The sequence below is a fragment of the Chaetura pelagica genome, unplaced genomic scaffold (genome assembly GCF_000747805.2).
Source record: "Chaetura pelagica isolate M959 unplaced genomic scaffold, ChaPel_1.0 scaffold9, whole genome shotgun sequence".
NCBI classification, from domain to species: domain Eukaryota; kingdom Metazoa; phylum Chordata; class Aves; order Apodiformes; family Apodidae; genus Chaetura; species Chaetura pelagica.
This window is the reverse complement of record NW_009954494.1, coordinates 256,731-270,699: the sequence shown is the minus strand read 5'-3', so window position 1 is coordinate 270,699 and position 13,969 is coordinate 256,731. Positions and strand designations below refer to the sequence as shown.

The 13,969-nt window shown below is 42.1% G+C and overlaps 1 protein-coding gene across 1 annotated transcript in view; it reads left to right on the top strand.

Moving 5' to 3' along the window:
• The window catches only part of URB2 (URB2 ribosome biogenesis 2 homolog (S. cerevisiae)), a gene marked incomplete at its 5' end in the record, with an annotated part of 17,211 nt that extends 4,522 nt beyond the window's left edge, over positions 1 to 12,689 (top strand). The window contains 7 exons of the mRNA XM_010004544.1: positions 7 to 2,041; positions 3,973 to 4,133; positions 5,263 to 5,373; positions 6,298 to 6,540; positions 7,447 to 7,537; positions 8,833 to 8,972; positions 12,430 to 12,689. Coding sequence (XP_010002846.1) covers positions 7 to 2,041; positions 3,973 to 4,133; positions 5,263 to 5,373; positions 6,298 to 6,540; positions 7,447 to 7,537; positions 8,833 to 8,972; positions 12,430 to 12,627 — 2,979 coding nt within the window. The remainder of the gene's footprint in view (positions 1 to 6; positions 2,042 to 3,972; positions 4,134 to 5,262; positions 5,374 to 6,297; positions 6,541 to 7,446; positions 7,538 to 8,832; positions 8,973 to 12,429) is intronic.
• Between the last annotated feature and the right edge of the window lie 1,280 nt (positions 12,690 to 13,969).

Sequence of the window (13,969 nt, the reverse complement as noted above, 5' to 3'; positions counted from 1 at the left end):
ATGCTACATGCTTTTCTGTTCAACATGAGGAGCCTAGATGATGTCACTCCTTCCCCTGTGGTCCTTCGCACTCAGAGTCTGCTGGCAAATATGCAGAAGGGAATAATTCAGCCACTGATGGAGCTGTTGCAGGCTCCTAGAAGAAAGGAAGAGAAGTCAGACCTTTGGCTAAGAAAGGCCAGTGACTCTGCTCTCCTCCTTGTTTACACTTGGATTGAGGTAGACACTTTGTTTGGTTTCAGCTGCAGTAAATATGTGTCTCCAGCAGCTGAAGTTGCTGGTGCTGTTACTACAACTGCTGCAAGGCACAGAGGCATTTCAGCTTTCCTCCCTGGTGTGGAGGAGCAGTGCTGGGAGAGAGTCATGGAGCTGGCAAATAGTTTTGCCTCCACTAGTAAATATTGCTTAGAACTGCTCACACTTCAGAATATGAAGATGATTTTGATGCAGACTGAAGCTGACCCACAGGCCTTGCAGCAGGCTGCAGCTTTCATCCTGGAGTCTGGGAGATCCAACATGAGCCAGCGAGAATCTGAACCGTGGGATGGAGATATCGGTGCAATAAGTGATCCCACCTACCCCACGGCCCACTGGCACCTTGTCATCTCCAACCTGACTATCCTGTTGCCGTATATTTCCCTGAAAGATGTAGAATACATTGCAAATGTCCTTCTAGAGACATTAGCATTGGCCAAAACTCAGGAAGCCTCTGCAGACCAGGAGCCTTTCATCAGCATTGGAAAGATATCTCTTGGTTTTATCCACAGCTCCTTTCTCCCGGAAATGAAGGTCCTGCATTGTGCTTTTCTGACTCGTCTCATTCATCAATTCACTAGAGTGCTGCCCTCTGCTGCTAAGGATGCAGTAGATCTGCCACTTCAACAGCTGACTGCAGGTGGTATCCCTTGGCATGAAGAAATCCTGGCTCCTTGCAAACCCGCTGACCCGTTGGAAGCACCATCAGAAAACAAACTGCTGAAGAATGAGCCCAGCTTGTCTTGGAAAACGCTGGAGAAAGTTGCCCAATATGTAGTATTGTTAGCAAAAAATGGCTGCCCTGTCATCCTGGAAGAAAGTCAGCTAGAAAGCTGCTTAGGTGTGCTAGAAATTGCTTCCCTTCTGAAACTAGACAGTCTTCTTCCCTCTGATTGTACCCGGTGTTTTCTGGTGCTGCTGTCCCTGCTAGCCAATACCAGGCCTAGTGCCTCTTGCAGCAAGCTGTTGTTGCTGAAGTTTTCAAGTACCTGCTTCCACCTCCTGAGGTGCCTGCAAGCAGGCAGGAATGCCAACTCTATTTTTAAGGTGTTTCATGCCAGCGATGTTCTTGAGACTGTCATGAGTTCCCAGCTGACAGCTAGTGAAGTCTTCACTGATGTTTTGACTGTTCCTGTTTGGTCAGAGTATCTCCAGGAAGTCGAAGCGTTTTTGGAAAACTTTCTTCAGATGATTATTGAAAGAAGGCAAAGTGTGAGGCTCAACTTGGAAAAGTTCATGTCTTTCCTGATGAGCTACAAGGCAGATGTTGGTGAAGCCAAAAGCAAAGGCTGCAGAAACTGTAATCCTGCAGCTGAGCAGGTACTGCTGATGGCATTCACCACGCTGTGTCATGTCGTCACACTCTACCTTCAGCAGCTGCCAGAAAAGAAGCAGCAGTCTGTGGAGGTACTGTCTGCTCTGTTGGAGCCAGTAGTTCTGCAGATGGCTGGAGCTGTTGAACACGGTCTTCAGAGCAACACTCCAAACCAGCCTTTGCCTGTGGCGTTCATACCATCTGTCACCACTCTTCTCAAAGCAGACCTGAGCCATGCTGTCAAGAAGGGCTGGCAGATGGAGTGCAGCAGGTTTTTGGAGCAACCCCGTGTTAAGCTGTACCAGCAATTTTACTCTCAGATCCTGAGGGAGCTGCCCTGCGCAGGAGGTGATCTGCAGTTCCTTCAGTCTGCACTGCAGTTCCTAACGGTCTTCTGCTCAGTGCCAGAGCTGTATCCTGGAAAAGAAACTGCAATCACGGTTGTTTTTGCTGTAAGAAAGCTTCTCGCTGGTATGAAAACTCTCTTTCTCCACTTCCTTTGCTATTTTTGCAGAACAGAAGCGAGTTAAAAACCATTTAACAGAACCTACAGCTTTTTGAAAAATCTGTACCTATTTACTTGTGTTAGAGCAGTAAGCTGTCCTTTTATAAATGCATAACAGGAAGGTTATGACCACAGCCACCATCTGATTCAGTAATGATCTTCTCCTGGAAGATGCAAACATCTCCATAAATTTGAGGTCCTCAGCTACTCATCCCTATAGAGCATTTTGACAGTAACTGGAACGTGTTAATACTTCTGGATGTAGGACTGAAGGTGCAGTGTCCTTCTACTCTTACAGCTGGTATAGAAGGCACCACTGAAGCAACTGATGTGCAGCACATCAGATCTGGTATGTTTCATCTGACGATCTCAGGGAAACTTACAGTAAAATACTCATCTATTTTTGCATCTGGTAGGTAAGGTTATAAAACCATAGATGTCACCTAACTGTTAAAGATGCTGAACACCCATAATTCTGATAAAGTCTGTGGGAGATTGGCAGATCAGTCCCTTTATCCCTGTTAAATAAAGAGCCAGGGCTAGAAATGAGATTAAAATCCTCTCTGGCCAGCACTGTGACCTAGTGGCTCATTTATGTCATCTTGTTTAGAAACTGGGATGAACTAAACACAGCAGAGAGATAACTGTTCTCTTTGGCTTCTCCAAACAACTGGAAGTTGTTGCACTTACTATTAACATGCTCTGGTGCATTGGTCTCCAAACATTTAGGATTGTGCACACACCTATCAGTATGTTTTATGTGTAAATTATGTGCATGTCCTACTCTATCAGTGTACTATCTACATTACAAAGCACACACCCCCCAAAGTTTAAAAAGCATGAGATAAAGATGAAATAAACACTATTTTATTTATAATGTTGTAATTCCCACACCCCAGTGGGTTGTCTTGTGCACACCTTGGGCCATGTGTACCCCCCCTTTGGAGGCTGCTGCTCAAGTGGACTACAGTCATGATCTCAGTGTTTATGCTGACAACAAGTAGTTAAGAACAGCACAGCCCTCCATGGAAAATTTGATCTTGACTTTGCAGAGTTGAGTTTGAGCTAGAATGTAAGTGTAGATGGAGGCTTAGTCTGCCTCTTTTCTGGCCTGCATCTTGAGCCTTCAGTGTTGTAGGGTTCCGTAAGGGCACTTCGAGCAGGGATTTCACACTACAACTAGGCACCATGACGAGGTGTCAGTTGCTGTAAGTTTTTTGCTGACTTTTCTCTCTCTCATCCTATGCTTCACTTTACTAGTGTGAGATTGGTAAAGTCCTTTAGCCAGGAGACATAATTAATCACTGCAAAAAACTGTAAGAATTTCTAGTGAATAAGTACAGTATTAAATAAAGTAAAATATGGATTCCTGTTGAAGAAGACTTTCAGCACTGTACAGATCCCGTGGAGACTTGTAGCTAAGAAACAATCCTTCAGAATAGGTTAAAATATAAGCTAGCCCAGGACTGTCTACTTAGTAGTAATTGTGTAAGTGGGGAGAAGTGTGAATTATGATCAGCAGAGACCTAAAATTTGTCAGCATAATGCATTTGTGACTGGTGATGGCTCTCTGGCTTACATTTGTAGTAGAGCCTTGTGGCTTGTTTAGCCTACTCCCTTGGCCTTTAAACACATTTTGTTGTAGTATTGCTGTACTACTGAGGGCTTTTTGTTTGTGTGATGACTGCTCTGTGAACCCTGGGGTAGGAGATACCTGAAAATAGCAATTCTTTCTGCTGGGTGGATGGGTAAAGGGAAAGCATGCGGCCCTGTTTGCATTTGATTGTTGAAAAGGTACCCACAGAGCTGTTTTAAGGTTTGAGTCACCCTGTTCTTCCTCTGGAAGTCCCTGTCTTGGGAATTGATTTAGACATACTTGTGCCTTTTTAATCTGCAGGTCCAGCAGTCACAACGCAGGTGATCCAAAGTATGGAGGTGGAGCTGACAGAAGTGCTTGTCCAGCTGCTGGGAAACTGCTCTGCTGAGGAGTTTTATGCCATAATGAGGCTGGTGCTCCAAGGGCTTGAAATGAAGAATGTTTGGCAACAGAAAGCTAAAGTAAGGAATAACCTTTTTCCTTCCATTTTCTGTATTTTGAAAACAAATTGTTAGCTGAATGACATATGATAGATGTTTTTTTCTCTTCCTGCCTTATGTTCAGTGGTCAGGTGAAATTTATTTATGTGGTTAAGAGCTTGGTAACTGTGCTGGGATGTGTTCTGGATAGAAATTGAGAGAGGTGGAAAGATCATGGGAAAAAACTTTCTGTCCAGTTAAAGGACTCAGCAGTCTTAATTCCATATATTGCCAACAGCAAACATACAGCTGTGATGTTACAGGGCATGCTGAAATTTAACAAAATTAAAGGCACTTTAAAAAATGCTGATATTTTTAGGTAAGACCAAAACTGGTCCTGTGCTTTTGATATTTGTCACTGTAACGACTTTTACTATGTAATAACTGGTTACCACTCACTTCCTTTTTAAATAATATGCCTTTCTCCAACACAGCTTAAGCAGCAGTGGTAACATATGAAACACTTCTGGCAAAAAATGCCAGCATTAGCCTCCACAGAGAGCTCAGTGATTTGAGAATGAAACTTGGATTAAACTCGGGGATTTATCTGGCTCTGTCTTACTTGTCAGAAATAGACACAAATATGCTGCATCATCAAACATGCTGACATGTCTTTTTGTAGGTATATCTGGAATCCCTGTACTATGCATATAATCTCTGCTACCTGAGTATAGCTTGTAATATGTTTCTTTAATCAGTCTGTCATAAAAGCCAGCAAATAAAAAACAAAGAACCCTGTTGCCAAATGCAGCATTCTTAGTGTATAGTGTGCTGGTGTCTCTGTATTCCCTGTTTCCCTCTGTTATCTAGTGGCAGTCGAAAGAGAAGGCTTTCCTTTATTAAAAATCATATAAGCCTTTTTGTACAGTAATTTGGTTCTAAAATAAATGTAGCGTGCAGTACATTTGGGCCAGTGCTGCTCAACATACTGAATTTTGCTGAACTGCCGTTTACTTCACAGTTTCCAGAGAGATCTGTTGGTGGGAGGACTTCATGTATCAAAGCTCTGGTAATGCTCAAAACTGCCACTGCCCTTGAAAGAGCTCTTCTGTACTTGAAAGGAGGCAGTGCATCATGTACCTGTGACTGATCATCAATCTTCTTTCTGCAGGAAGTATTGTCAGCTGTTACACTAACCAAATTGTTGCTCAGCTGCCCATTAAGTGGAGAAAAAGAGAAAGCTTTCTGGTTTGCCAGCCCACAGATAATCACAGCTTTAGCAGTAAGTATCTCTTTAGTGTAACTTCATTACCTATCCCTTTTGTTTCTTTGAGTCTGTAGTGGTTACATCTAACAGGCACAGAAACAAAAAAGCTGCGTATAACTGACAAATCCATACCAGATTCACCTGCACTGTTTTGTCTAGACACTTTCTCTCCTCCTTCCTCAAGTAAATCTCCTCCTGTGAGTGCAGTGCATAGGTCATTGATTTCTGATTATTGGCAATTTTCTGGAAATGCTCCATGTAATCTGGAGCTTGGGAGAAACTTGTTAGGCTGCAGAGAATAATGTCTGAGTTTCCTGCCCTTCCTTCTGTCCAAAGGAGAAAGTAACTGTCAGCCACATGACACAGCTGAAGTCAACAGCAGTAAAACAAAAAGCAAAAAGTGCTTGTATTGAAAAAAAAAATTAAAATTAATTGAATTATGAACGGGAAACTTAACTGAAAGTAGCCAAACCCAGGTTTTCTGTCCTTCATTTGTACAGCCTAGTCACAAACTACAACCTTCATCACAAACCTGGTGAGGTAGATTTTTGTTGTCTTATGGTGAAGGTGTCTCTAGACCATAATTTGTCAGGTGTTGGCTCTACAATGCCAGGGAATCATGAGGATGCATTTTCTGGCCTTTATTTGCTTGGTCTGCATATTTGTAAGGGAGAGAACTACATCAGCGCATTCATGTCAGGAGGTGCAAAGAGGTGCTGGTTGTCAGCAAATGGGGGAGTAGTTAATTCCACACTCATAGCAGTGCTTGCTTGAAATGCATCTTATGCATCCTTGCCCAGGGTACAGATACACCAAAATGACCAAAGTGCAGGAGTCTCCATGCCAGTCCAGCTCACACCAGTCTAGTTCCACTGGTGTGGAATGCTAGTGGTAGGTGGCTAATGCACGCCTTCTTACTTGTTTCCTGTCTTCTTGCAGATGCAAACCAAAGAGGCCTGTCAAGACCAGTCACTGATTTCCACCATAGCTGTACCTATTCTAGAGACTGTAGCAGCTTTGCTAAGGCAAGGAGAAGGGGTTCTCTTGAATCCACACCATGTGTCATTGGCATTCAGCATTCTCCTGACAGTCCCTCTGGATCGTCTGAAGACTGAAGACTATCAAGTTGTCTTTGTGGGAGTCCATGAAGTGCTCTTCTCTATTGTTCAGTGTCATCCAAAGGTATATCTGTGAGGGGGTGGTAGTAGGAAAAAGAAGGTAGAAAGAACCAACACTTAGGCCAGTGATGAGAGGTTGTTGGTTTTTTTTGAAAAGTGGGTTTGAAATAATTTGTCCTGATAGTATAAAAGAACTTTGGACCACTTGTCATTTAAAAAGCTAGGATTCTCAAAATTCACATCATTTCAACTCTCCTGCTTTGTTTTATGCCTGCATTGTTGGTCTTTGACAGTAGATTGCTTATCAATATCTGATGCTAGATTAGAATAAAACTTTCCCTTTTTTATGATTGACTTCTAGAATCAGAAATGACTCAGGTTCTAGAACCTAATTCTCACTGAAGATCAAGATTCTGCAGTCTTTTGAAAATAGGACTTAGACATGTTAGAAGTCGGTGACCTTCAAACATTGTACCATTCTGATTTTCGTGTCAGGCTTCTAGCATGGGAAAGCAGAGATGTGCCAGTCCCCTTTGCTAAATTACCCTTACAAAAGCCCTGTAGTAGAAAATGGCCTATCCAGGCTGTTTTTACACAGGGATCTGTGGTATTACTGGACCCCATGTTCTGTCAAGTTGTCTGCCTGCACAGGTTCTCTACCAGCAAGAACAAATCCCCTAAACATTAGGGTACTGAATCAAATGCTGCTTTGGAGAGATGAAGTAACTCTAACATGATATTTACTTGTTATTTGTTTTTGAATATGGCCAGGACAGTCCTCCTCCAGGATTCTCACATGCTAGGTACTATATGGATGCAGCATGAAAAGTCTCTGCCCTTGACAGCTCTATAAACGATATAGTTTCCTTCACAGGAACTGATTTCCCTGGCACTGTGGGGTGGTGTACCTCTGCCCTCTCCACTCCCTTTACTAAATGATCTCAGATGTTTTTATTCCATGTCTTTGCAGGTGCTGTTGAAAGCAGCACCATCGTTTCTGAACAGTTTCCACCGTCTGGTTGTTTCTGTCATGCATGAAGGACGTCAGAAAGGAGACAGAGGTACCATATCTTTTCCGCTTTTGCCCTGTATATACATGCTGTATTTTTGTATATTCTAGAAGAGAAGAGGGAGAACAGGACAGCCTGACACCAGAAGCAAAGTCCTCAAAGCCTAGTTGTGGCATTGAAGCCATTTACCCTATCTGTCCTTCCTGTAAAATTGAGTATTGTGCTGGCTTCAGAATTAACAAAGGTGCTAATTGTGGGCTTATGAAAATAACTGGGGCTCCTGTGGAGCTACATACAATCAGCATTTCTTGAGGTGAATAAGGTATTCTTCAGTCCCTGGCTGGCAAGTAGACAGGAACCAGTAAGTCTTGCTGTGCTAAATTTCTGCTCTTCCTATCAATCTATGTACATCAAAGCATAGTGGCTGTGAATTCTGGTGATACATGATGATATGCCTGAGTCGTAGTCCCAAATCAATCCTACTAAATGGAGCTTCTTGAGTCTGGAACTATGTTTACTACAGACCTGAATTGTCACCATTCTTTGCTAAGCATAAAGCCAGAACATTGCATATATCTGAAGCATCAATTGGAATTAGATGATACATTGGTATGGTTAAGGATTTGGAATTAGTATAGTTATATGTCTCAAAAAGAAGAAATTAAAAAAAGATACATTACTGGAAGTTAAAGAATTTGCATTGTCAAAGTAGCCAAGTCAAAGATGTTCATAGTGATTACAGTAATCCTGCTATGCTGTGTGCTGGTCAGGACACAAATACTGTCATTAATAGTGGTGGCTTTTTGAGACAAGTTGATTTCATATTCTGCAACTGCTTTTGTCCCACCTTTCCTACAGCTTATTTCACATTCAGAGTTATCTTAACTGTGGGCAAATGTGTCCCTTTTGTCCCTTGTTTGTGTTAGTTCTTCTCATTCACTGCCTACTGAAAGGATAATTTCTCAGGTGAACTTTGCATCTAACTATAAATATCTCCAGTACTGTAGCTTCTGCTGCTATGTAATAAATCTCATCAGAAAGTTTTATTACTACACTGTTTCTAAAAAAGATCTTGTGATTTTCTGTAGATAAAGAATATAATTTCCCAGTCTCCTTGTTCTCTCCTCCACACTGCTAGTTGGGACTGAATCATGGAAGGGAACATAGGTATCTATACCTATGAGCACTTCAGTATCTATAACAATTATTTCTTGCCTTGCAGTGCATGTCGAGTGGGAATCAACGTGCTTTTACAAAATAGCCATTGTAAGAGATGCGTAAAGTGTGTATGGAGCCTAGTGTTCATAAACTTTAAATGCCAGGGTGCAACTTGGTTTCTCTTTTAGGCAACACAGATGAGTTTGAAGTTATACTGAAGTGTGCACACTTGGTGGAACGGATGTATACTCATATCGCTGCAGAAATGGAGGACTTTACTGTGTTTTCAGCTTTCATTGTGGCTCAGTATGTGACTGAATTGCAGAAGGTAACGTTCTCATCCACCTTGAATGTGCCATGGTATTGTGCTGGCTTTAGAGTTAACAAAGGTGTTAAGCTTTGTAAATCTGTGATGTTTTATAAAAGTTGCTGGGCCTTATGGGGATACAGGTTTGGTCCAGACTGTTATTTTGAGCAAAAATTCCTGAGGATCTTTCTTCTCCAGCTCCTGAAAAGTTTCTAAAGATGTTGGCCTTGGGTTTTTTTCAGTTGTTTGTTTTTTTTTTTTTTGTGAGGCAAAAGAATGCAATGCCTTTCTATGAAATTGCTTTGCTTTTCTGTCACATTGGGTGTTGCCTTTTCTGCATCTGGTAGTTAGATTCTTCTCCCAGCTAGTCTCAGTTGTCCAGGACTGATAGCAGTTTAGGACCCCATCTGGATGGGGAATTTCCTGGAAGTTTCTCCTAGAAAATATCTTGTAATCTGGTCTAAATGAGTAAGTGACTGTGAAAAAGGTTGCCAAGCCAGAGAATTGTTAGCTTTTCAGTAATTCTGCCATACCAAAGATATTCTGATCATTACTGAAAACAACTAGTCCTGTTACTACAGATGCCAGAGCCAAGTCAGTAGCTTCTCTCCTCCACATCTAAGTTCAAATTGTCATTCTGCTCAGCCTAATAGATTTAGATTTCACCAGGGTTTGATTGCTGCTTGTGTTGCAAGTATCTGCAAATTGATTATTTGTGGCTCTGGCCTGGGTATGGGCTAAAATACAGAAAGGAATTTTAGTGTTTGTCTTCAGGTTCTCTGATGTTTCTGTAGGATTATGGAGTAACCAGTGTAACTAGCTGTGCAGGTGGTTACAGAACTTAAACTCACCTGCCTTCTCAATTGCCTGACTTTTTTCCTAGGTTTGGGAACAAAACAATAGGATATGTCAGTTTTTAGCCATGTTATTTAGTGTTCCTCATGAATTGCTTATTTTTTACGTAGTAAACATAGTTCAGCAAATACTAGGGGCAAATTACTTTTAAGACTGCTTCTGCTCTATTTAATTATCTCTGAACTCTAAAATCTGTTCATCACAGAATGTAAGCCAGAAAGCTAGATTTGAATTGTCAAATGACCTTTCAAAGTTGAAAGGACACTTACCTCAGCATTAGTAGGAGTTCAAAGTCTCATGAGACTTCTAGGAAAGTTTTGTGCAACACTTTCACTGGGAAATGGAAGGTGATGGATGATAACTGAACCCACAGACCAGTAATGTATGCATGGAACCTTGGGGCGTGTAAGGGGGGGGATGGGTGTACTGAGCCACCAGATGCTGTGTTTTCTGTCTGAGAGAATAGATAGATCACAAGTAGGTGATGATTTGCTCATTAGATGGGTGAGAACTGATGGATATCAGAGGAAGGAGAGGCCTCAGCATGCCCATCTTAAGGGAGCACATACACATCTTTCATGTTGCTCTGCAGAGTTCTGAGTCCAGGTCAGGGGCTTTCAGCCTGTGATCCGAAGACCCTGGGGGTTCATCAAAGGTAACTGAGAAAAACATGTTAGTAGATTTAAGTCTTTACATGGGTATCTGCACACTTACTGGAACCCTTCTAAGTGTCTTAAAACTAAAACTGATGAAAGCTACTGCCCTAAACAGTCACTTACTCCTAAAGTAGTTGTGTAACAGTTCCCTCAGTACTTCTGCCTTACACCAAGAAATAAAGTATGTTTTTGAATAATTTTGTGATAATCCAGAAAGACTCCTTGTTGCTTTCATACTGTTGACAGTGCTTTTCCCTTGTTTTCTGTGAGCTGTTGCTTAATTCAGCAGTAGTGAAATGCCTCTTCATGTTTTTAATGTCTCACATCAAGAGCTCTGTAATGCCTGACAAATGGGTTGTGCTAACTATATAGGCCATAAAACACTTAGAAGCATAATTAAGTGCCAGGCAGTAGTGTCAGCTGTTTAAATCTTTGGTTCTGCTTCCCATAGAGTTATTGGAGGGTGTTTATAGGAAACTGCGCTGCAAAGCAAGGATGGCTCAAGTAAGGCATGGCTCCAGATTAATTTACGATGTAAAGGTTGCAGTTCCATTAACTGCAGCTCTGAGGTGTCTGCTTATCCCAAGTGGAAGATCTGATCCATCTTGCCAATAGTTGGGGGTTTCGTTCTCTGCAGTAATTTCTCTGCCCTAAGAACGGAGAGGCCTGCCCAGTGCATTCACTAGGGGTTGTGATGCTCGACTGTTCTGTTACTTCAGTGCATGGTGCAGGGACAAATAACATCTATTACAAACCTGCTAATGGATCAACTGGCACAGAGGGGAAAAAATTACAAGCTTTTGGACATGCAAACTCTTCAGGATCAGAGATCCAAAGAAAGGCTTATGTGCTTTAATGCTTGCTGTACGTTTTTTCCTAGCTCTGTTAGCAGGTCTAATAAAGTATATTAGCTGTTTTACATTTAGGGCAGAAGGAGCAGGAGCCTGTCACAGTGATTAGGAGTGCACTTCATTAGTGGAAAGCTTATTAGTTGCCTCAGGAAGAAGGAAGTCTGAATGTTAATGACAGCTTTTTGTGTAATTTTCATTAGACCTGGAGTGCAGAGGCTTAGGTCTGGAGGCATAAAGTTCGTTTTGGGATTCAGCAAAGATAAGACACGGTTCTGCAGCAAAATTAATATGATTATGCCAGAGGCCAGCACCACCTCAGGCCATGAAGTATTTAGCAAGTGATTTGTGAGCAAAGGATAAATTTCAGTTATCTTGGAGCACCAGAGGACTCCAAAGTCAGCACTGGTGCTCCTGGTTGTAGTAGCAGTTCTGCTGCTTGTGGGGCTGAGCAGGGGTTACACTGGTAGGAGCAGAGTTCAGGAGGAACTCCTTGTATTCCTTCAGTTTCCTGCATGACTTCAGGCAAGGTTTCCTGATATTAAGACAGATCAAGGAAATAAGAGTCTCCTGAACTTTTTGAAGGCTTCTTTTATTAAGGCTTAGACATCTAAGTTCTCAGATGCAAATTGTTAGATAAATATCAAGTTGTTAAGTGATAAGTTCATTGACGACCTAGTGTAAATTACAGAGTAGCCCAAAGGAAGTGCTCATTTGGAACTGAAAATTACTAGCATACAGCTCATATGAGATGTACAGAATCTACTGAAATTTGTAATCCAGGGCAAGCATTTTAGGTTTTTTTTTTGTTACAGTTGTTTTTGCTGAGGAGTTTTCATATGATTCCAAAATGATGGATGTTTTTGCCTCTGCAGGAATGTGTACAGTAGCACTCGTGTGCATTTTATTGCAAGGGGCATTCTTGCTCTCCAAAAAGTGTTTGCAAAAATGAGGAAAATATTGTACAACTCAAAATCTTGGATTTTATCTAGTGAGTTGTTCCAGGTGGTCTGATGCACTGGATAACGTGTTTTCAGCATTAAGTATGTACTGACTGTGGGAAGAGTGTTTTCTTGCCTTCTTGTCTTAGCGTTTAATGCAGTTTTGTTCTTCTCGTAGGTGACACTGCACCCGGCTGTGAAGAAACATCTCACAGAGGGGATATATCACATCCTTGACCTTTGCATCGAACGGGACATCAAGTTCTTAAGTGTGTCACTACCAGCAGGTGTAAGGGAGGTCTTTAAGGATCTGTATGATGATTACAATCGCTACCACAAAGCAAAAAAACAGGGGGAGGAAAAGTATACTGCATGATGAATCCTGCCTGCTGCTGCACAATCGGTTATGAATTGATAGTGCAGTGCTCAGAAAATCCTCAGGTGCTCCTTGGTTTGGGATAATTAGTAAGATCAAATCTGAAGAGGGTCCTCTAGAATAGATTGCATCTCTCTCTTGTGCAGCCAACCTCCATAATGGGCTGTGGGGGAGTAGGGAGGAAGTATGTGCTGTTAGGTCTGGTCCTGCTGTGTGCCACAAGTAGCAGAGCTGCTGCACCTGTGCTTGCCCTGCTGAACTGGCTGGGTGCCCTGGGGAGCTCGCTGGAGCCTGGCAGCAGATATCAGGCTTCAGGCTTTTGCACATCATGGTGCTTTTCTGTGGAAGCAATAGTCTGGTGTAAAAGCCAGTGAGGGTTATAACTCCTGCTCTTGCTTACTTGGCAAGCAGAATTAAAGCAGTTAAAGTGCCTATTTTTGTACCCTGTAATTTTGCATTTTTGTTACTGAAGAAATTTTGAATGTTAGGCTGCTGTGTGGTAGGCTACTATGTAAAACTGTGGAAATACAGTAAAAAAAAAATTGAAAATTTGTATCTCTTTGCTTGATTGGTTTTACTGTTTAGTCTAGCCCTGGGCAATCAGGTCTGACCTATTGAATTTCCTTCCCAACTGAATTATACTGTGATCTCATTATAATCAAAAAGACTGACTACTTAGAGCCCTGGTCGATTTACTGTCATTAAGCAATTACACAGAGTCATCTGAGCTATGGTTGCTGTCAGTGTACATTTTTAGCTTGTGACAAATGGTAAGTACCAAGACCTATCCAAGCTCTCTTGGGTCTAAGCTGAGCCTTGGTGCTGTGCATTCACTCTAGGTTAAGAGCAAGCCTTGGACTTACTGCAAATCAGCTGATGGTAGCTAATAAGCTGTGGTACATTAACCACATTTGAGCCTATAGGAAGCTTTATAAAATAGGTCTCTTTTATTAGCACAACTACAGAAGTTTATTTTCTTGCAAATTAAGAGATTAAAGATCCAGGCTTTTACCTAAGTGGTAAAACAATCTTCATGTGTGCACACAGTTAGTAGTGAGAACTTGATACTCTCACATGATTATCTGCTTAAATCCATAGATCCACTTTTACTGGGTATATTTGCCTTATAGCAAGATTCAAAGGGTGAAGTTTGGCTGGGGCAGGAGACTCCATATGGCACAGACAAGAGAGATGAGCAAGGCTGTGGGGGAGCTGAGGCAGGTGGATCTGGACCTCCAGGCAGGCAGCGCAGGAGCACGGCATGGCAGCCACTCTCTTACATAAAGCCCTTTCTGCTCCTCCTGCACTTCCCCACTGGCTGTGGCCCTGGCAGGGCACTTCT